The 23,186-nt window shown below is 42.0% G+C and overlaps 1 protein-coding gene across 1 annotated transcript in view; it reads left to right on the top strand.

The window, feature by feature from the left end:
- Positions 1-19,548, top strand: part of ddx10 (DEAD (Asp-Glu-Ala-Asp) box polypeptide 10) — a 313,215-nt gene extending 293,667 nt beyond the window's left edge. The window contains exon 19 of the mRNA XM_059964262.1: positions 18,845-19,548. Within this exon, the coding sequence (XP_059820245.1) occupies positions 18,845-19,043 (199 nt within the window). The 3' untranslated portion in view covers positions 19,044-19,548. The remainder of the gene's footprint in view (positions 1-18,844) is intronic.
- The last annotated feature ends 3,638 nt before the right edge of the window (positions 19,549-23,186 follow it).

Below are 23,186 nucleotides of genomic sequence, written 5' to 3'. Positions count from 1 at the left end.
GGTATGAGTCGCTGCCCTCGGAGGGACCGGCGGTTCGAGTCGCTGCCCTCGGAGGGGCCGGTGGTTCGAGTCGCTGCCCTCGGAGGGACCGGCGGTTCGAGTCGCTGCCCTCGGAGAGACCGGCGGTACGAGTCGCTGCCCTTGGAGGGACCGGCGGTTCGAGTCGCTGCCCTCGGAGGGACCGGCGGTTCGAGTCACTGCCCTCGGAGGGACCGGCGGTTCGAGTCACTGCCCTCGGAGGGGCCGGCGGTTCGAGTCACTGCCCTCGGAGGGACTGGCGGTACGAGTCACTGCCCTTGGAGGGACCGGCTGTTCGAGTCACTGCCCTCGGATGGGCCGGCGGTACGAGTCGCTGCCCTCGGAGGGACCGGCGGTACGAGTCACTGCCCTCGGAGAGACCGGCGGTATGAGTCGCTGCCCTCGGAGGGACCGGCGGTTCGAGTCGCTGCCCTCGGAGGGACCGGCGGTACGAGTCGCTGCCCTCGGAGGGACCGGTGGTATGAGTCGCTGCCCTCGGATGGGCCGGCTGTTCGAGTCGCTGCCCTCGGAGGGACCGGCGGTACGAGTCGCTGCCCTCGGAGGGACCGGTGGTATGAGTCACTGCCCTCGGAGGGGCCGGTGGTACGAGTCGCTGCCCTCGGAGGGACCGGCGGTATGAGTCGCTGCCCTCGGAGGGACCGGCGGTATGAGTCGCTGCCCTCGGAGGGACCGGCGGTATGAGTCGCTGCCCTCGGAGGGACCGGCGGTATGAGTCGCTGCCCTCGGAGGGACCGGCGGTATGAGTCGCTGCCCTCGGAGGGACCGGCGGTATGAGTCGCTGCCCTCGGAGGGACCGGCGGTATGAGTCGCTGCCCTCGGAGGGACCGGCGGTTCGAGTCGCTGCCCTCGGAGGGGCCGGTGGTTCGAGTCGCTGCCCTCGGAGGGGCCGGCGGTATGAGTCGCTGCCCTCGGAGGGACCGGCGGTTCGAGTCGCTGCCCTCGGAGGGGCCGGTGGTTCGAGTCGCTGCCCTCGGAGGGACCGGCGGTTCGAGTCGCTGCCCTCGGAGAGACCGGCGGTACGAGTCGCTGCCCTTGGAGGGACCGGCGGTTCGAGTCGCTGCCCTCGGAGGGACCGGCGGTACGAGTCGCTGCCCTCGGAGGGACCGGCGGTACGAGTCGCTGCCCTTGGAGGGACCGGCGGTATGAGTCGCTGCCCTTGGAGGGACCGGCGGTATGAGTCGCTGCCCTCGGAGGGACCGGTGGTACGAGTCGCTGCCCTCGGAGGGACCGGCGGTACGAGTCGCTGCCCTCGGAGGGACCGGCGGTTCGAGTCGCTGCTCTTGGAGGGACCGGCGGTACGAGTCGCTGCCCTCGGAGGGACCGGTGGTACGAGTCGCTGCCCTCGGAGGGGCCGGCGGTTCGAGTCGATGCCCTCGGAGGGGCCGGCGGTTCGAGTCGATGCCCTCGGAGGGACCGGCGGTACGAGTCGCTGCCCTCGGAGGGACCGGCGGTACGAGTCGCTGCCCTCGGAGGGACCGGCGGTATGAGTTGCTGCCCTCGGAGGGGCTGGCGGTACAAGTCGCTACCCTCGGAGGGACTGGAGGTTCGAGTCGCTGCCCTTGGAGGGACTGGAGGTTCGAGACGCTGCTCTCAGAGGGGCTGCTGGGTCCCGATGCTCTTGAAGATGTTATCAAAATTCTGAGAATTATGGATCGGACTGTAGTTCATATTGGTCTCTTTCAGTTCTATGTTTTTATCGCGTACTCGCCGATTCTTTCTTGTTGCGATTAGGGGGTTGGGTGATCTGTTAGTTTTTGTGTGAGGGAGGGGTCAGCAGAGTTTGGGGTTTGTGATTTTTTGTTATTTTTCTTTTCGTGCGGCAGATTGATGTCTTACCGCTACTCTGGTTTTCTGTATTTTATGGCTGTCAGGAGAAGACAAGTCTCAGAGTTGTAATCTGCGTGCATACTTTGATAATAAAACATACCTTTGAAATTACTATGCTACAATGAAAATAAATAGTTTAAAAAAGGAATAGTAACGTAGTTTTCATGGGTGTGTGAACCACTTAGAAATCTTTCCATCACTGACCCCTCAATAAGAACATGTATATATTCTCCTGATTTCCCCTTCATGAAGTCCACAGTCTATTCCTTGGTCTTGCTGACACTGAACGCAGGGTTATTGCTGTGAGTCCTGTCTACCTCCTCATCTCCATCTGAGAGTCTGCCAACAACAGTGGTGTAATCGGTTTGTAGATGGCGTTTGAGCGGTACCTAGTCACGAGAGTAGAGAGAGTAGAGCAGCTGGCTGAGCACGCATCGTTGAGATGCCCCTGTGATGACTGTCCTCCCCGGTCTGTACTGACTGCTGTTCTGATGAGGAAGTCCAGTAGAGCAGCTGGTTGAGCACACATGGGTGATGCTATTGTTCAGATGGTTCAAAATCCAGTGGCGAACCAGTGCGATTTCATCTGTTGTGGTGGTAGGCAAATTGCAGTGGATCCAGGCCTTTGCTTAGGCAGGGATTAACTCTGCCTATGAACAACCTCCCAAAGCACTTCATCACAGTAGTGGTGAGAGCTACTGGGCAATAGTCATTAAGTGGCTCTCTCTGCTCCTCTTGGGCACCAGTATGCCTTTTTGAAGCAGGTGGGGAGCTCCAGCTGCAGCAATGAGAGGCTGAAGATGTCCTTAAACACTTGGTTGTCACAGGTTTTCAGCACTCTGACACCTGGCGAGGATACATTAGAAATACGGGTTTCACTAAGATGTAGTCCTCCACACCCTACATTCTAAACAAAATGTGAATAATCTTACAGAGATTGCGGTGTTTAACATCATTGCTTATGTTTCCCCAAGTAAAGGTTTAGAGGTATGAATGTTCTACTCTTTGTTGTTTTTTTGGTGTTTCAAAGCAAGACAAGTAGAACCTTGCTTTGAGAGGCAGAGCAATTTTCGTACAATGCAGTTTTATTCAAATTGTGAGTTAAGCTGTTTTCTCTTCCTGATGAATTACCTGCATCAATCTTTTGCACAAGGGCTGTATGCTTTGGTTCCAGAAGAATCAAATGCATTATTGACAGAACAGCTATTCATACGACTAATGGTGATATAATATTCCTCAGAGTCTGCAGAGTTTCAGTTTGGTGAGTAAAGAAGACAGGAGAGAAAGTGAATAGGGGTGACTTCTGTGAAAGTGTGAGTCAATACAAATCAATTAGATACTAAGAAGTTGGTGAATATTTTTTGATTTTTTTACTTTATAGCTATCAGAAAAAAGTGAGAATATTTTTGCACACCATACTCCATTTTGCATCTACAAACTAGTCACTTAACCTGTCTCCATTCTTTTGTAGACTGTGTATCTCATAACTCACATTCACACTTAGCCTTGTGTCATCACTAAACTTGGGTACATTTTCATTTAATTCGTAAAACTGGGCCCATTACAACCCCAGTTGCATCCTTTTAGTAACAGTTGGTCAAACTGAGTCCTGTTAATTCCGACTGTTTGATGTCTGCCCTCATTCCATGCCAACCTTGTGCATCCTCGCATCATCTTATGAAACACTTCTTTAAATTCGATTTGAAATAGAGGTGTACTACATCTGGTAGTTTCCCTTATCTGCCCTGCAAAGTTACATCCTCAAAAACTGAATTTATTATTAGCTTTTTACCTTTCACAAACTGTGGTCCCTGTAATGCTGTTCTGTGATTTTTGTAAACATGTTGTTACCACATTTTTGTATCTTTCAAGCAACTGGTATCAGGCCAAGTAGTTTATAGTTCCCATTTTGTCTTCACCTCACTTGAAACAATTACGTTTCCAAAATTCTAGTTTGTTAGTATTATTACTGAAACTAAGAACTCTGAAAGATCATGACTAATTCAGCTGCCTGTTTTAGAAATGTAGGATGTAGACGGTAAGACCCAGAGTGTTTGCCTGCTTTCAGTCCCTTTCATTTCAACACTGTGTTCCCTTTATAGATATGATGCCGCTCTGTTTCTTCCAGCATGATCTCGGGTACATTCTTCCAAAAGGAGTCCAGATCTCGGCTTGTTCACACATAAATGGCCTCTTTCAGTGAATGTATCTGGCTGCACTGAGAACAGATTTGACATCAAATGTTTCTCTAGTTGGCAGTCAGTGGTGAGCAGTGTGCTGCAGGGGCCGGTGCTGGGCCCGCATTGTTCGCAGTATGCATTAACGATTTGGAAGAGGGGACTGAGTGTAGTGAATCTAAATTTGCTGATGACTCTAAATTGAGCAGAAAAGCAAATTGTGTAGAGGATGTGGAGAGTCTGCAGAGAGATATAGACAGGTTCATTGAGTGGGCAAGTGTGTGGCAGATGGAGTACAATGCTGGTAAATGTGAGGTGATCCACTTTAGAAGGAAAAGTGGATGATCAGATTATTTAAATGGTAAAAGATTGCAGGATGCTGCTGTGTAGGGGGGCTTGGGAGTGATTGTGCATGAATCGCAAAAAGTTGGTTTTGCAGGTGCAGCCGGCTCTCAAGAAGGCAAATAGAATGTTGGCCATTGCTAGAGGGATTGAATTTAAGAGCAGGGAGATTATGCTGCCACTGTATAGGGTAATAGTGAGGCTGCTTGTGGAGTACTGTGTGCAGTTCTAGTCTCCTTACATGAAGAAGGTTATACTGGCTTTGGAGTCGGTGCAGAGGAGGTTCACCAGGTTGACTCCAGAGATGAGGGGGTTAGACTATGGGGAGAGATTGAGTCACCTGGGACTGTACTCACTGGAATTCAGAAGAATAGATAAGATAGAGGCAGGAAAGTTGTTTTCACTGGTAGGTGAGACTAGAACTAAGGGGCATACTCTCAAGATTTGGGGGAGTAAATTTAGGATGCAGATGAAGAGAAACTGCTTTTCCCACAGAGTGGTGAATCTGTGGAATTCTCTTCTCAATGAGGCAATGGAGGCTGCCTCAGTAAATGTATTTAAGACCAGGTTGGATATGTTTTTGCATAGTAGGGGAATTAAGGGTTATGGGGAAAAGGCAGGCAGGTAGGTAGAGATAATTCCGTGATCAGATCAGCCATGATCGTACTGAATGGCAGAGCAGGCTCGACGGGCCAGATGGCCTACTGTTGCTCCCATTTCTTATGTTCTTAAGTCCTTCTTTACAATGTATGATGGTTTTGAAAACACACACACACAATGCTGGAGGAACTCAGCAGGTCAGGTAGCATCTATGGGCGTAAATAAACAGTCGACGCTGTAGTGCTCTGACTTTTTGACTCTTTATGCTGATTATAGCCCTGTATTATTCTAACATTATGTGATACCACTGTCTGAGAATAGTGTATTCTGAAGCGAAATGCAATATCTTTAACCTCATAATTGAATTATTTAACTCATCAAAATCCAGAATTGGAGATTACTGGTCCAGATAGTTAAGCTCTTCCATTAGATTAACTCAGAGTCATTAAGGAACCTGCGGGTGACATGATTAGTGCTAATATATTTTACTTCTGTGCAGTAGATTGTTGAGACAGCTTGTTATAAGGTGATGTCAAGAGCCTTATTTTATAAGACACTAATTATTCAGATTTATGTAACAACTCAAGCAAATTCTGTTTGTTAGTTTTCACAATGAGGTGACAACCTGTTGGAGCAAGACAATTATTGTCAGCATTGCAATAAATGAACACTTCTCCCTATGATAGTGAGCTGTATTAAAAAAATTATTCCAATACACTTTTTTCCCCTGGATTCAGGAGCCTCTAATGATTGTTGTTTTTGATTTTCAAGTTTTCATTTGAAAGAGTAACATCTGTAAAGTATTGATGGTGCAATTTATCAAGACACCTGATTTTAGTCAGCCTGCAGAGCTGTTTATTACGGCCTACATTTTTTCAAATGAGTATAGCAGGTTTAATTGATTTTAGCAGGGTGCGCTGAGATGTGCATTTGGAAACAATAATTAAGTTTGAACATGAAAACTTTTAAATACAATAGAAAATTTTGAAGAATAATTTAAGATAACTAGTAATGAGGAGTATAGCAGCTTGTCTTGCAGGAATATTTCTGAATCGTTTGTGAAATGAGTTCTGCTTTTCCTTACTTCACCTATCCAGCCACCGATAGAAGCCATTTTCAGTTTTCCAGGATCATGGGGCCAGGAGAGATGATTGAGCTCTCTTGCCATTTATTTGGATCTTCTATACCTCAACTTCATTTTTGATACTTGGCCCTTGAAACACCCATGTGCAAAAGTTTTTAATCTCAGTTAGAAAATGAATTTATTCAGTATTTACATATTATATAGTAGTAATGACATTTCTATTAGATATGTAATTCATCCTTAAGTTTATAATTTTACTCATGATTGTTTTGTGATTTTATTCGCAGATACCTTGATAGGATTGCTAGATAGTATTCTAGCAATCTTTATGCAGCCATTCACTTTTTACATAATTTACTTCTGCTACCTGTCCCACACCCCTCCCACATCACTCCACCTCACTATTCCCAATATCCTTTGTTCCTCCGCTCGACATTGACAAATACAGTACCGTACAACAATCTAAGGGAACAGTAGCTATGCCCAAGACTCTTGCACAGCACCATATTTTCCATTAATTCTGTTCATTTCATGTGTGCGGTCACTGCTCAGAATTTTCTGTGGTGCATAGGGACTTGCATATTACCTGGGAATCTTCCCAGTGCCTTGTGGATTTTTCCATTTGTGTCATGTCAGCGCTTAAAAAAAATTAGGATTTCAGAGGTTTTCAGATTTTGGAATTTTAGATAAGGATTGCTCAAACACGAGGAAATCTGCAGATGCTGGAAATTCAAACAACATACACAAAATGCTGGTGGAACGCAGCAGGCCAGGCAGCATCTATAAGGAGAAGCACTGTCGATGTTTCGGGCCAAGACCCTTCGTCAGGGTCTCGGCCCGAAACGTCGACAGTGCTTCTCCTTATAGATGCTGCAAGGATTGCTCAACCTGTGTTTGCTTTGAGATTACGGTTGTATCAGATGAATTTCATAATTGATTGTTCCTGTGATTGTGCTGGTACAAAGAGGGGTGCCTCCTGTAGTGCACTAAGGAGAAGATGGATGTAATAAGGTTCCATTTCATCCTCAATATATTGACTACTTCAGCTCCTTTATCAATGAATATGTAATGATGAAATTTAATTAGAATGAACCAGTGGTGGCATACGTTAGTCTCGCGAGACCATGGATCTATGCCTGGAATGGTTTCCAGGGCGCAGGCCTGGCAAAGTTGTATGGAAGACCAGCAGTTGCCCATGAAGCAAGTCTCCCCTCTCCATGACACCGATGTTGTCCAAGGGAAGGGCAAGGGCCGATACAGCTTGGCACCATACAGTAGGAGTTGCCAGAGCGAGGTTGAAGGCAACATTGGACTGCCTTAGGGACTCCAGTTCCGGATTTGTCCTTAGGGTTTACTCCCAAAGCCTTTCCCATGAGTGGGTGTAGCCACAAGGCAGCGGAGGTTTGAAATCAGAGTTTTCCCTCTCTTAGATGGACTGCCTTCCCAGCTGACGAGCTCCATTTACCTGAAAGAATGAACCAATAAGTTGTTAGAAAACTTTGCAAAGTTGGAACAGAGTCCATTCTCTTGTTAATCAAGTGATCAATCTGGTGTGACTGAAATTAATTTTCTGTGCATAATCTAGGTACAAATAGTCCTCACACACTGCATTTTTAGTTGAAGAATTTGCTTCTTTTAGTTTGAAGTGCCACTAGTTTGTGTTTCCTCAGCTCTTGAGATGTTTTCTAAATTGGGTTTGCAGTAAAGTTGACTGTTTGCTTTCAATAATGCGCTTTATCCACCTCTCATTGACTGATGTTATGTTGTCAGTGAATGTTCTGTATACAGTAATGAGCAAAATAAAATGAAATATAATCATTTAACTAAACTTGCAGTTGCAAAAAATGAATAATTTATTACTTTAAAAAATTGGAGTAGGTGGTGTTACTGAATAAGTTATTTACACTTATGTTTGAAGATTAATTTTGCAATGAGAAATTTAATTGAATGTAGAAGATGGATTGAATAATGTATAATAAGTGTGTTTTCTGTTGTGGATCAAGAAATAAATAACTTTATCTGAAATGTAGCGATCTTAGTTTAGACATACAGTACTGTGAGAAATCAGTGAAAAATGAATTAAGAGCAATTAATTTGAATGAAGATAAAATAATAAGTCAATGGGTAGTTACATTTAATGTCGGAGAAATGTATACAATATACATCCTGAAATTCTTTTTCTTTGCCAACATCCATGAAATCAGAGAAGTGCCCCAAAGAATGAATTGCAGTTAAAACATTAGAACCCCAAAGCCTCCCCCCAGTTTCACTTCCCACCGAGCACTGTAGCGTGCAGCAAAGCATCAATAAAGAGACAGACTTGTAGTACCCCAAAAGCTACTCGTTCACCCAGTATTTGACATACCACAGGCTCTCTGTCTCTCTCCCTAATAAGGGAAAAAGAGGTGTCTCCGTTTCACAGCGAGAGGGGAGACATAATAAAGAATTTGCTGATTTATGATGTTAAGACTGTTGCATCACTTTTATCAAGCTCTGTGCCCACAGAGTCGGCCCCAGAAAGGCGCAGCTTTCTTGGCACACAACCCCCGGCAGCTAACTCACTACTCCCAATGTTCCGTGTTCTTCTGCGACGCTTCAGTCAGGGGCACCAGCCTAAAATCAGAACATCTCCAGAGCCACAAAAATCCGGAACCCTGAAGGCACACTCACTTTTCAGGCTGCGTCCTTGGGATATCAAACAGCGGCCGGTCATGAGGCCCTGAGAGTGGGACCCATTCCCACAAAGAACCAAAGTCAGAGTGTAACTCCAGGTCAGCGTCTTCAAAAGAACCTTGAAAAGGGAAAAAAGAGATATCAAAGATAGAAATAGAGCTGTTACTGAAGATGCAAGCAAAGGAGTCACCACTTAGTGCCATCTTGACTTTACTTAATTGGCAGAAACAACTTTTAAGTAAAGTTAATTTTTTGTTTTAAGTCGCATTTGTGATTTTTAAAAGAAGGTAGATCTTTGGATAGGATAAAAAGAGACCAGAAAATAGCCTTGGACTGTATGACCCTCCAAAAATACTGCTGTAAGCCAATGTAATCCATTGTTATCTTTTTAAATAGATTTTAATCCCATTAGATTCAGTAATGCTTCTGACAGCCAGCTTCTTTGAAATAAGTTCAGTAAGATAGTTTAATCAAAAACAAGAGAAAATCTCCAGGAGCTGGAATTCAAAGTGATGCACACTGAATATTGATGAAGGCACTTGGCAGAAACATCAACTGTTTACTCTTTCCCATAGATGCTGCCTGGCCTGCTGAGTTCCTCCAGCATTTTGTCTCTATTACTGTCAGTAAGATAGTTCATACTTGTGGATTTTTTTTTTACAGAAATAGTAGAGAAGGCAATTACCATTCACAGTTCCTACAAAGGAAATTGGACAAGAATCGAAGTATTTCAAGATGTATGATTAAACATAGCATTTGGGGTGTTTCTGTCCTGGGTTTCCTGCTCCCCCAGTGGCCTTGATAAACTGGATTCTCATGAGGTTACTTAGAGGTTTGGAGTCTGCTGAGGGCTGGATTTGTGGCATTTAAGCCTGGTGATCCAGGTCTATATAAGAAAACCAGGTATGACTTGGGGAGGGCTATTTCAAGATCCAAGAAACAATTCCGAGCGAGGTTGGAGGAGGCATCGGATGCATGTCAACTCGGGCAAGGTTTGCAAGGCTACTTCCTACAAAGCAAAATCCAAAAGCATGAATGGCGGTGATGGTTCACTACCAGTCAAGCTCAATGCTTTTTGTGCCCACTTTGAAAGGGAGAATAAAACCACAGCTATGAGCATCCCTGCAGCATCTCTGTCTTTGAGGCTGGCGTCAGGCTGTCTTTGAAGAGGGTGAAGCCTTGCAAGGCAACTGGGCCTGATGGAGTACCTGGTAAGGCTCTGAAAACCTGTGCAAACCAACTGGCAGGAGTATCAAAGACATTTTCAATCTCTCACTGCTACCATTGGAAGTTCCCACCTGCTTCAAAAGAGCAACAATTACACCAGTGCCCAACAACAGTAGTGTGAGCTGCCTCAATGAATATCGCTAGCGATTCTATGGTTAGCATCAATACCTATCTTGGGAAGGACATGGACCCACTGCAGTTTGCCTAGTGCCACAATAGGTCTACAGCTGACGCGATCTCAGTGGCTCTCCACGTAGCTTTGGATCACCTGGATTTTGCAAATCCTTGTATCAGGATGCTGTTTATTGACTATAGGTCAGCATTTAACACCATCATTCCTACAGTCCTGACTGGAAAGCCTCTGTACCTCCCTCTACAAATAGGTTGTCGACTTCCTAAGAAGAAGACCACAATCTTTGCAGATTGGAAATAACATCTCCACCTTGCTAACAATCAACACTGGTACTCCACAGGAATGTGTGCTGAGCCCACTGCTCTGTTCTCTCTGAAGCTATAACTGTGCGGCTAGGTATAGCTCAAATAGCATCTATAAATTTGCTGATGACACAACCATTGTTGGAAGAATTTCAGATGGAGGTGAGAGGGTGTACAGGAACGAGATAAACCAACTAGTTGAGTGGTGCTGCAGCAACAACCTTGCTCTCAACATCAGCAAGACCACAGAGCTGATTGTGGACTTCATTGAGGGTAAGATGAGGGAACACAAACCAGTCCTTGTGGAAGGATCAGAAGTGGAGAGAGTGAGCAATTTTAATTCCTGGGTGTCAATATCTCTGATGACCTAACCTGGAAACAAAATATTGTTGCAGCTATAAAGAAGGCAAGAACCCTCTGAAGAAAGTGTCTATATTTCATTAGGAGTTTGAGACGATTTGGTTTGTCAATTAAAACACTTGAAAGTTACAAAGGTATGGTGGACAGCATTCTGACTGGCTGAATCACTGGTATGGAGGGGCTATTGCACAGGATCGAATTAAGTTATAGGAACTTGTGAAATTAGTCAGCTTCATCATGGGTACTAGCCTTGTTGTATCAGTGCCCGTCACTAAGGACCCCCCCAACCCAGACATACCCTCTTCTCTTTGTTAGCGTCAGGAAGGAAGTACAGAAGCCTGAAAGCACATGCCCAGCAATTCAGGAATGCAACCTCACTACTTTTTTCTGTTATTTGCTCTACTTATTTTAACTTAACTATTTATTACATATATGTATGTGTATGTATAGATTTTTTTTCTCGATATTTATTTATCATGTTTTTCATTGTACTGCTGCCATAAAGTTAGCAAATTTCAGGACATACACCGGCGATGTTAACTCTGATATTTGGAAGAAAACAGGAGTAGTTTTGTAGTACTTAACCATTAGAAACTCATCAAAGATTTCAAATGAGAGTGGAGTTTTAGCTTCATAACAGGTCTTAATACAGGCCTGTCCTTCTGTACTAAAATTAACTTCTAGAAGTTTCTTCAGAGTTGGGGGTTTTTAGAAAGCTGAATTGTTTGGGTCTTATTTTCTTTTTATCCCATCATGCTTTCCTCATATTTTGCATTTTTTGTGATTTGGCTTTAAATTAACTAATTTAACTTGTTTAGGTTATAGAGTTCCCTAGAGCACAGTGGCAGTCCATTAGTGGGATGGGAGCAGTGAGCAGTCTCTATTCCATAACTGATATTGGAGGAAAGTATCTTAACTTGACAGCCTTCAAAATTCACTAGATTTTAGATTGGATCCAGCTGGTTTAAAAGTAACAATTAGAATCCTGTTCCAGAAAAAGAAAGAACAAAGGACAGTTAGTTTGACACCAATAGTAATTTATTATTAGAATTGAGAAACAGAATACTTTGTAAATCATATTATTACAGTGGATTCCTGTTAATTGTTAATCATGGCATTAATGGTTAATCATGGCTACCGCTTATTTGGGACAACTCAAAGATCAAAAAGTGAGTGTAATTTATTCATATTTTGCCAATGAAATATTCTGGTTATGCAAAGAAGCTACAAGGGGATAGAGCTGAGTGACATGACCGGGCTAGATCATTGCATTTGAAATACTTATAGAAACAGAAACTAAAAAATGTGTACAAAATGTAAACAATGAGGAACTGAGAAATGCCAGTATACTGAAGTCTCTCTCTCTGCCCCCTCTGCCACCCCCCACCACCCCCCTCTACAGCCCTAACCCCTACCCCTCCATCCTCTCCCCCTCTCTCCCCTTCCCTCTCCCACCACCCCTTCTCACTCCTCTGCCTCACTTCCTCCCCCCCCCACCGAAGCATCAACTGTACTTATTTCCATAGATGCTGCCTGGCCTGCTGAGTTCCTCCAGCATTTTGTGTGTATAACTGTAATATTCCTTTCACACTAAACAGCTAACCTCTCTCTTGTACGGATAATTACAGGAACATAACTATCTGTTCAGTGGTTGACACCTGCCAGTGTGTAATTTTATATTATGAGCAAAAGATTTAGTAGAGCTGTTTTATTAAAACTGTGGTTCCAATACTTTTTAATACTCTTTGGTTACTGCATTTGCCAAGTATCAATTCTGCACAATGCTAAATTTGGGATTAAATCTTTTGTAAGTGGTAATTATAACCAAGGGCAATCAGTGGGTGAGAAAATCTGGTGTATGTTATATTTACATTTTTTTAATGTTATAACTCTGGGCTGGCATTCTATGGGCCAGGTTTTTTTGAATCTGTAGTAAAGATTTGCACTGACTAATTCTAATTAAGGTTTAACTGGATTAGAGAGTTTAAGCTACAAGGAGAGGTTAGGCAAAAATAGGTTGTTTGCTAGAGGGCTTTGGAGGCTAAGGGGAGACCTTACAGAAGTTTATAAGCTAATGACAGGCATAGATAGTGTGAACAGAGAGAATCATTTTCCCAGGATAGCAATATCAAGAACTAGGGGGCATGCATTTAAAGTAGGAGGCAGAAAGCGTTTTAACACAGAGTGTAGGTGCCTGGAATGGACTGACCAGGGGAAAAGTAGAAGCGGTCCCAGTAGTGATGTTTAAGAGGTTGTTTGATAGACATGGAATATGCAGAGTATGAAGGGATATGGATCGTGCGCAGGCAGAAGAGAATTTGTTTAATTCAGCACATGTTGTAAGCCTAAGGACAAATTCCTGTGCTGTATTGTTCTATGTTCTTGACCAAGATGTAAATTTGGCTAGAATCTATTCTAACTTGTACTGAATTAACCTTCAAGTGCAACTTTTGCAGTCACACCTGAAGTTTCAGGTTACCAGTGGTACTCAAAGCCCTTGCATAACTAGTGAATGACTGTATCAAAGGTGCTGAACTAGAGGGCTTCAACCCGAAGTAAAATAAGTGTCTAGCTTAAAGTGAGAACACAGTGATGGTGCCACCATTAACAAACTGAACTGCAGTAAAATGGAAAATATAGCTGAGTTGGAGAATGAGAGAATGGAGCCAGTCAGAGGAACCAGCAACTCTCCGTGCTTTAAAAAAAACTCATTTTCTTCTGAGCTCCTAGATTATTGATTGTCAAAAGGATTAAGCCAAAATCACATTTAACTAAGAGTTGAAAACCTGATGAACATAGACAGAATAGCACATGAAATTTTAGTTCTAAAGTCATGCACTATTCTGGTTGTATGATCCAGCATGACAACTTTACACAGTAAAACTGAACGCTAAATTTCAATATTGCGATTTATTGTAGAGCAAGAATTAGCACAAAATTTTGTTAGCGCATTTATGTATGTCAGTTAACATAAGCAGGTTTACAGAGTTTAATAACTTAAAAAATATTCTATTGAAGCATAACTTTATATATTCACGAAAAATAATAATCATCTGAATTTCCTGGCATACTACTTTCTTTTCATATGCTAAGATTCAACACTGTAATTGCAGTGCTGTACCTGGAAGATATTAATAACATTCTTTGCTTTTTTTCTGTTTTTGAGAATGCCATTTTAATTTAGCCTTTATTTCCAATAGTTGAAAAGTTTAAAATATTTAAATATTTAAAAATATTTAAAATTAAATATGAATATATGGAGATCAAGTACGATTTTTTTGTACAATCATTTTCTGTAGGGGGTAATATTGTAATTCCAATATAAGGTATCATTGCAAGTTGATCCATAATATCATGCAAAGCATGGTGCATTAATTCACAGGTTTAAAGAGCTCTGTCAAAATTCTTGGCTCTGCAGTGAGAAGGAATGATATGACCAGTCATTGATGAAGACAGTGTTGATGAAAACGAAGGTGGACAGACAGGAATTGGTGTGCTTTAGGATGTAGATGTCAGAGTTGTGAAGAAAGTTGATGTTTATGAAGTTATTTGAAAAGTGAGCTTTTGAGTTTTATTGATTTCTTAGCAGCTTGATTTTTATTTTCCTGTTCATTTGGAGTTCTATTATGTTTAAGGCAGAGAAAATCATATATTGAGACTTGTGCGTTCTCAGTACATAGGTTAAACCCATCATCAGTAGAGTTTTGAAGGGGTAATTCCTGCACTGATGCTCCCTGGGATGCTGTGCAGATAATGCTTCAGGGTTTTGAAGTAGCATATGGCCTCTGTATCCAGCCTAGGGATCTCTTTATGAGCAAGCACTACAGGAACCATTTCTGGGCAGTTAACCCAGGCAAGATAAGCACAGGAGTGGTTCTCTTCAAGGAGCCTGTTGGCTCAGAGCTGTACGACATCGAAACAGATCCTTCATCTTAATGCATCTTTGCCAATCATGATGCCTATCTATACTAATCCCACTTGACTACATTAATTCCAGATACCTCTTAAATACTATTACTGTTCCCACCTCCTCCACCAACCTCTGGTAGCTCATACTAGATGCCAATTACTGTGTGTGTGTGTTTTTTTTACCTCTCAGGTGTCCTTTAACCTCCACCATCTCACCTTAAACCTATGACCCTAGTTTCCAACACACCTAGTATGAGAAACAGACACTGATTATCTACCTGATCAAAGCCTCTCTTAATTTTAAATATCTATCTTATCAAGTCATTATTCCATTAACAAATTGGTATTCTTGAGGATTTTTTTTAAGAATTATGCATTTCGCTTTTTCATTTATAATTTGCATGTTATATAAAATAAGAATAGGCAATTAAACTAAAATGGTTGGCATGGTCCCTAATCTCATTCTAATATGTTAGTCCACAGCCTCCTCTACTTCAGTGATGAGGCCACTCTCAGGTTGGAAGAGCAACACCTCGTATTCTGTTTGGGCAGCCTCCAACCTGACAATATGAACATTGCTTTCTTCAATTTCTGGTAATCTCTCCCCCTCCCCCTTCTCTCTTTTTCCAATTCTCATTCTGGCTCCCCTCTTACCCTCTCCTCGTCTGCCTAACCCCTCTGGTGACCCTCCTCCTTTTCTTCCTCCCATGATTCACTCTCCTCTCCTGTCAGTTTCCTTCTTCAGCTCTTTACCTTTTCTACCTATTACCTCCATGCTTCTTACATCATCCTCCCTCCCTCGACTTATTTACCATACCCATCATTTGGCTTCACCTATCACCTTCCAGCTTCTCCTTCTCCTCTCTCCACCTTCTTATTCTGGCTTCTTCCCCCTTCCTTTCCAGTCCTGACGGAGGGTCTTGGCCCAAAACATTTGCTCTTCATTCCTCTCTGTAAATGCTGCCTGACCTGCTGAGTTTGTCCAGCATTTTATGCATGTGTGTTTCCTCCAGGCATCAGTTAGCACAACGCTATTGCAGTTCAGGGTGTCGGAGTTCAGAGTTTGATTCCAACGCTGTCTGTAAGAATTTTGTACATCCTTCCCATGAGCACACAGGTTTCCTCCGGGTCCTCTGGTTTTCTTCCATATTCCAACAACGTACTAGTTAGTGGGTTAATTGGTCATTGTAAACAATCCTGTGATTAGGCTAGGGTTAAATAGGTGGGTTGCTGGGCGGTGAGTCTGGTTGGGCCAGAAGGGCCTGTTCTACACTGTATCTCTAAATAAATAAACATTTCCAGCATCTGCAGACTCTCTTGTGTTACAGCCTTTAATGTTGAATTTTATTGTCTTGTTATTCTGTTACTCTTAAATTCTTAATACTGCTGCAGTATAATTCTAAATGTTTGCTTTCAACAAAATATTTAGCATGTAAGGTTGACTGTGTAAAATATGATCAGAAACAAAAGTAATTAATGAATTCAGTTTAGGAGATTGCAGCAATACTATCATAGATCAGGGAGGTCAAGGTTGTCTTCACTTTGGTGGATTTATTAGAAAAAGTTGTACAGCTTAGAGCAGTCTTGATAAATATTGGTGATCACTCAGTGATAGTGGGAAATGATGGATGATTTGGGCTGCTGTTTACAAGTGTTATTTAAAATGCAAGAGATAAAGAAAGATATTTCCATTATCAAAATGTACTCGCAAACATGGGCAGATGTTACTGTTGTAAGCCTGCTTTTCCTCCTTCCTGCATATTAACCAAACCCTTTCCTGTAGCCTGGGGTCCACAGATAATGTGGGACCTTGGCTAATACTGGGATCAATAACCAATGGGGTTTAACATTTGAGGAAGAAGCAGAGGCATAACCGAGAAGGCAGGTGAATTAGAGTTAACTCTGGTTCAGAGAGAGAAGTCTTGGAATTGATTTAGGAATGGTGGAAAGGAAGGAAGTTGATTTGTATTTGCTTTCAGAAGTCGATAAAACAGTTTTACTGAGCTGTTCAAATTTATTTCCTTTAATTACAAATAAGTCAAAGTAGGTTTCATTTTTTCCAGGAAGATAATGAGATCACAGCCAACTCCTATGCAATTTATTTCATAGACTAGCAGAGCTTGTGTATGGTGAATGCACATTATTAGTTCAGACATGTAAAACTAGACCACAACTGGTATGTGGTCACTGTATCGATAATAAATAACAATCAGGCCAATCTACCAAGTCTGCCTAAATCCCATGTGCCTTAATCTTCTGCATCAGTCTACCATGAGAGACCTTGTCGAAAACTTTGCTTCTGAAGTCCATTGTCCTATTCTCATAAATCACCTTCATTACCTCTCAAAAATTTCAACATGTCCTCCCTAACTTTCCCTAGTAAGTCTATGCTATTCTTGATGTGTGTAGATTCTTGCCCTGGGAATCTTCTGTAATTCCCTACCACGAACGTAAGGTGCACCAGCCTATGATTGTCTATGCCAAGACAATGTTGGCTATTCTTTTGTTATCATAAAGGGGTCAATTAGCAGGACGGAACTCATCAGAGAATCAGAAATGGCAAAAGGGGTCATGACATGTCCTTGACAATAGATTCATTAGAACAAAAGGATATCAGGGAAAGGGTAGAACCCATCAAGGAGCCAAAGACAATGATCAATGATAAGTTAACACTCTACATTGGAGAAGAGCATGAATGATAGCAGGGAGGGGAATGTTCATTGAACATATCAGTATTAAGGAATAGGAAATGTTGGGTCTTTTAAAGAACGCGTTGAGTAGATAACCCCATCAGGCCTTGGGGGCCTATGCCAGTTATTGGGGAGGCAAGTGTTGATTGCTGACACAGTCCTTTGTACCCTCTTTAGCCACAGAGAAGGTCCCAGAACGATGGAAATGCTGGACAAACTTGGAGTGTCAGAAGCTGAGGGGCCATTTGATAGAAATATATAAAGTTATGAGAGGGGCAGACATGACAGTACTAAAGAGCGTAACTGAGGTGAGAGGGAGAGAGTTTAAAGGAGATTTACATAGCAATGTTTTTTATCCACACTGCCAGGGGAAGTTATTGAAGTGGGACTTTAGCAAAGTTTGAGATATTCTGACAGACACAGGAACAAACAGAAATTGTGCACCATAGTTTAAATTGCCATTTTGTCAGCACAGACTTAATAGGACAAAGAGTCTGTTCCTGTCTGTTCTGTTCATTGTTTAATTAATTAGTTGAATTATTATGTGGCAATATGAGAACTATTCAAACTTCCTCAGATTTTGGTATTAGTCTGAAGCTCAACTGCCCAATTCCATAGATTCCACCTCTAGCATCTTGCATTTGGAGTTTTTATCCCTAAATTTAAAAGGGAATTGAGCTTTGGAGCATAATAGTGAGCACCTTTTGTAATTTTGCATACATGCAAGGAAACCCTAAACTTGCTGGGCAAATGTTGCTAGCTTCATGATCCATCTCGGGGCCATTCTATTAGGCAGGCATACAAACAATCTGGGAGTACTGCATTTGCACAATGACAAGGAACACTGTAAGTGTACAAATCACTTGTGAACGTTTGTTGAATCAGAATCAAGTTTAATATCACTGGCATATGTGGTGAAATTTGAAGTGACTAGTTAGTGTAAATCGTTTAAGAAGCTAGTTAAACACAAGGGAGAAAGGAATTGAATATATTGATGTGGCAAGATGAGAAATGTGGAGCATAATCTTTGATGTGGACCTTTTGGGCTGAACGATCTGTCCCTCCATTTATAATATAACTGAATTAATGAAGTTGAACATCCATTTTCCACCATCAATTATTTCATTAGCTACCAATGAATACGGAACGTACATTTGTTCCACAAAGTGCAGTAAATCTGTATTTTGTTGAATGCTGTAATGCAATAATTTGCATGGGACTGAATGAATTGCAAGGAATATTTCATGGTCATTCTACTGAAGGTAGGAATTAATTAGCAGTTTAATTAGGTTTTGTTACAGGATTGCAATTGCTGAGTCCTAATGTTGGTTACATTCTAGTACCACTTACTTGGATTACCTTTCAAAATGGTGAAACTCAACTTTAAAATTAAATTATTGATTCATATTGTAATATATGTAATTTATTGCTGTACTTAAAGTTTTGTTATTGATTTTTACATTGCTCTATCTTATATGCAGCAAATCAACTGAAGTAAAAGTCAAAAGGAAGAGAAATGATAGCAGCAGCAGCCATGAGGAATGCAAGGAGATGACAGCAGCTCGGCAGAAGAGAATGAAGTCTGAAATTGATTCTGATGAGCATAGGCCACTGGACACTGGCCTGTCCCTGGCAGAAGATGAAGAGCTAGTACTTCATTTGTTGAACAGCAGAAACTAATTGCAATCTCTAGGCAGCTTTACAGGTCGGCCCTTTTACTGTGCTAGCCATGTTCCTGCAGTTGCAATCAAACCAGAGCAGGTGGGCCTGTCTGACAGTGATGAATGCTTTCTGAGTGGGGTTGCTGCAGATCTGTAGATGTCTGCCAGAACACTGCCTACTCTGTAGCAGTGGTGAAAAATCTTGCACTCTATAGAAGACATTGAGGCTTTGCTTTATTGGAAAGCTTTTCTCATTAGTATGTCAGATTTATATAACTGACATCCTCTTACGTGTTTTAATTCCAAGTAGACAATTGGTGGTCTCCTATCGAAAGACCATTTGAGAAAATAAAGTCAGCAGTCAGAGCATACTTTATTATGGAAGCTTTTAATCAATTTTCATACAGTAAAGCAATGTGTAGATACTGATATTATCTTGTACCTTGAAAATGAAAATAACTGGACAAAAGTAAATTTTTCAGATTAAAATGTACTTAATAAATTTCAGGAGTTGGTTTTATAAATTATTGCAATGAAAATGTTTAAGAAGAACATTCTTTATACCTTTTATAGCTAGATACTCCAGTTTATTTGGCCTACTCTATTTCCTAGAGAACCCTGATGATATATCTGTCTCTTGCAAGAGATCTGTTTTATTCCATTTGGTCTCTTTTGCTGAATGTGAAAAATAATGTGAACATTTGTTTCTGTATGCTAACTTCCCCTTTTCCAATGTGATTCTAGATAACTTTGCTGCTAAAGGTTCATGGGTAGTGTATTAATATGGTAACAGTCTTTTACCAGACAGAAATCATTAATATCTTTGAATGACATTCGCACTGTTGGGATTTTTTTCTTTGAGAATAATACACTTATTTGGAGAACATGTAACCTTCAATCAAACATTTGACCATTATGAGGACACTCATCAGTAGTATTCCAAATTCAATAATTTCTGAATATCTGTAAGTAAAACCATCAAGAGCAATTTCTGTATTTACCTGATTACCTGATACCTCCTTGAAATTCAACAACTTTATCCCCCGCTTCGTTCCCAGAACATTTGGTGACGTACGTATCTGTTTCTCTCCTCCATTGTTTCTGCCTTGGCTCAGGCGATTGCAAAGATTGCCTTGCTTAACCCTCCCTTCTTGATGCTGGCTATGAAGTGAGCTACCCTTCAGCTCTGTGTGAAGACTGCAAGTGTTTGCCCACCCGACTGAGGGGTCCACCTGCTCCTTCATCCTCATCATCAACATTGCGTGAAAGATAAATCTGAGAGTATCATCATCTCCATCCAGAGCATCCCACTGGCAATGTTCCAGAAAACATACACTATCTACAAGTTGGTTCACATGATGCCAACCTAAACTATCTGGAGCAGTCTGGTTTTGATGGACTGGCTCTGACCCTGGCATAATATGGTGCTGCACATCTGGGAGATGTTACAGGCTGATGTACTGAGATCGTAACCTTTTGTCCTCTTTCCATTTCCTGAGGTTTTGATTGCGCATCAAAATCAGCTTTACTCTGCTGTGTTTTTTCTTCCACATGATGGTCTGCGATTTAATGGACTTCCTTAATAGTGTCGATTAATTGCTGTAGCCATTTGACCTTTACAATACCATCGGCAACCTCCTGCTTGTACTGTGGACTGGTCACTCACAGCTTCATCGCTGGCTCATACAATGAAATGTTGCGTTTCCCTGCACTCACCCAGATGGCACAGTTTCCAGCACTGTTGTCCCTCTCTGGCTGAACCTTGTGAGCCTCTCCCTATTGGGATTTTTGAAATTATTTCAGCAGTGTGAAGAGAGAAAGAAGAGAAAAAAAGTGGGAAAACAAAGGCTGGAGGAGATGACCACTATGAATATTAAGATGATTTCAGGAAGTTTTTGAAAGCCATGGGCTTGATAAGGTAGTATCAAGCCCTTCTCAAGCAAACATTACTTGAGACTATGCTGGAGACCAGCTTGTGGTGCTGGAAAATTATCTGCTGATGAAGAGAACAATAGCTTTAGAGTAATGGTGATCAATCATGTCTTGGTTTTCGTGGGTGAGAATGAGTAATCATCGGCCAGAGGACTTTTTAAAATGATGGGGAAAAATTAGGTAGTTTCCAGGAAGGAGGTTCCTGTAAAACTTGTCAAAAAGTCATAGAGTTATACAGCATTGAAACAAGCCCTTCAGCCCAGCTTGCCCATGCTGAGTGAAATGCCTACTTAAGGTAGATCCATTTGTCTGTGTTCGGTCCATATCCCTTTCCTAACCATTTCTTTGAAATGTATTCTTCTCTATCTCTTCCTCGTTCCATACACTCAACATTTTCTGTGTGGAATAAGTTGCCTCTCTGGTCCCCCTTTAAATCTTTGTTCTCCCATCTTAAACCTCTAGTCTTAGACTCCCCTATCTTGGGGAAAAGACTGTGACCACCCAACTCATCTATGCCTGTCTTGGTTTTTACAAATTTTTAAGGATACACTTCATTCCAAGGAAAACAGTCCTGCCTTTCCATTCTCTCCTTATAAGCTCAGGCTCTCCAATCCTGAGTGTAAAATTATTCACAATGCAATCAAAAGATGGAGAAATAAAGTAAATGAATGAAGTTCAAGATGATCTAGAAGTTCTAGTATGTGAAACACAGGAAGGAGGAAAACGGATTTTTGAAAAATTATGTCATTTGAAGCCATCATAGAATCAGAAAATTGAAGGGTTATTGGCCCATGTGATGCATTTTTCAAATGTACCTATTAAAATAATAATGTGCTGCTCTGCATTCTGTGCATCCTCTTTCAACAACAGTGGCTTGAGGCAAAACATACAGTTTTGGGAACATTCAAGGTGAGAAAAATGTGCATTTATTTAAGCTTTATGAATGGTTCACTGATTTGTCTGGTTATATTATCATTTCTGGACAAGAGCAACGCTCAAATTAATACATTGGCTTTTTAACCTTAAGAGTTGGCTTTTTAGACCATTAGAAGTGAAAATAAGAAATGTATTTTAACTGTGTGCTTCCATTTATTTTCCCTTCTCTAATTGCTGCATAGCCCTTTTGATGTACAGTATCTGCCACTTACCATTGATCTATTTTTCTATTTTGTTCCATTTTCTTTTCTCCTGAAGACCAGTCTAGCTGTTTATTAGAAAGATCTAGATCAAACAATGGACAGTAGGTGCAGGAGTAGGCCATTCGGCCCTTCTAGCCAGCACCACCATTCACTGTGATCATGGCTGATCATACACAATCATTACCCCATTCCTGCCCTCTCCCCATATCCCTTAACCCCGCTATCTATAAGAGCTCTATCTAACTCTCTCTTGAATGCATCCAGAGACTTGGCCTCCACTGCCTTCTGGGGCAGAGCATTCCACATATCCACCACTCTCTGGGTGAAAAAGTTTTTCCGCATCTCTGTTCTAAATGGCCTACCCCTTATTCTTAAACTGTGGCCTCTAGTTCCGGACTCACCCATCAGCGGGAACATGCTTCCTGCCTCCAGTGTGTCCAATCCCTTAATAATCTTATATGTTTCAATCAGATCCCCTCTCATCCTTCTAAATTCCAGTGTATACAAGCCCAGTTGCTCCAATCTTTCAACATATGACAGTCCCACCATTCCAGGAATTAACCTTGTGAACCTACGCTGCACTCCCTCAATATCAAGAATGTCCTTCCTCAAATTTGGAGACCAAAACTGCACACAATACTCCAGGTGTGGTCTCACCAGAGCCCTGTACAGCTGCAGAAGGACCTCTTTACTCCTATACTCAATTCTTCTTGTTATAAAAGCCAGCATGCCATTAGCTTTCTTCACTGCCTGCTGTACCTGCATGCTTGCTTTCATTGACTGATGTACAAGAACACCTAGATCTCGTTGTACTTCCCTTTTTCCTAACTTGACTCCATTTAGATAGTAATCTGCCTTCCTGTTCTTGCCACCAAAGTAGATAACCTCACATTTATCCACATTAAACTGCATCTGCCATATATTTGCCCACTCACCCAACCTGTCCAAGTCACCCTGCATTCTCATAACATCCTCCTGACATTTCACACTGCCACCCAGCTTTGTGTCATCAGCAAATTTGCTAATGTTACTTTTAATCCCTTCATCTAAATCATTAATATATATTGTAAACAGCTGCGGTCCCAGCACCG

This window comes from Hypanus sabinus, chromosome 3 (assembly GCF_030144855.1).
Source record: "Hypanus sabinus isolate sHypSab1 chromosome 3, sHypSab1.hap1, whole genome shotgun sequence".
Taxonomy (NCBI): domain Eukaryota; kingdom Metazoa; phylum Chordata; class Chondrichthyes; order Myliobatiformes; family Dasyatidae; genus Hypanus; species Hypanus sabinus.
Note: the sequence above shows the minus strand (reverse complement) of the source record. Positions and strands in the feature narration are given on the sequence as shown.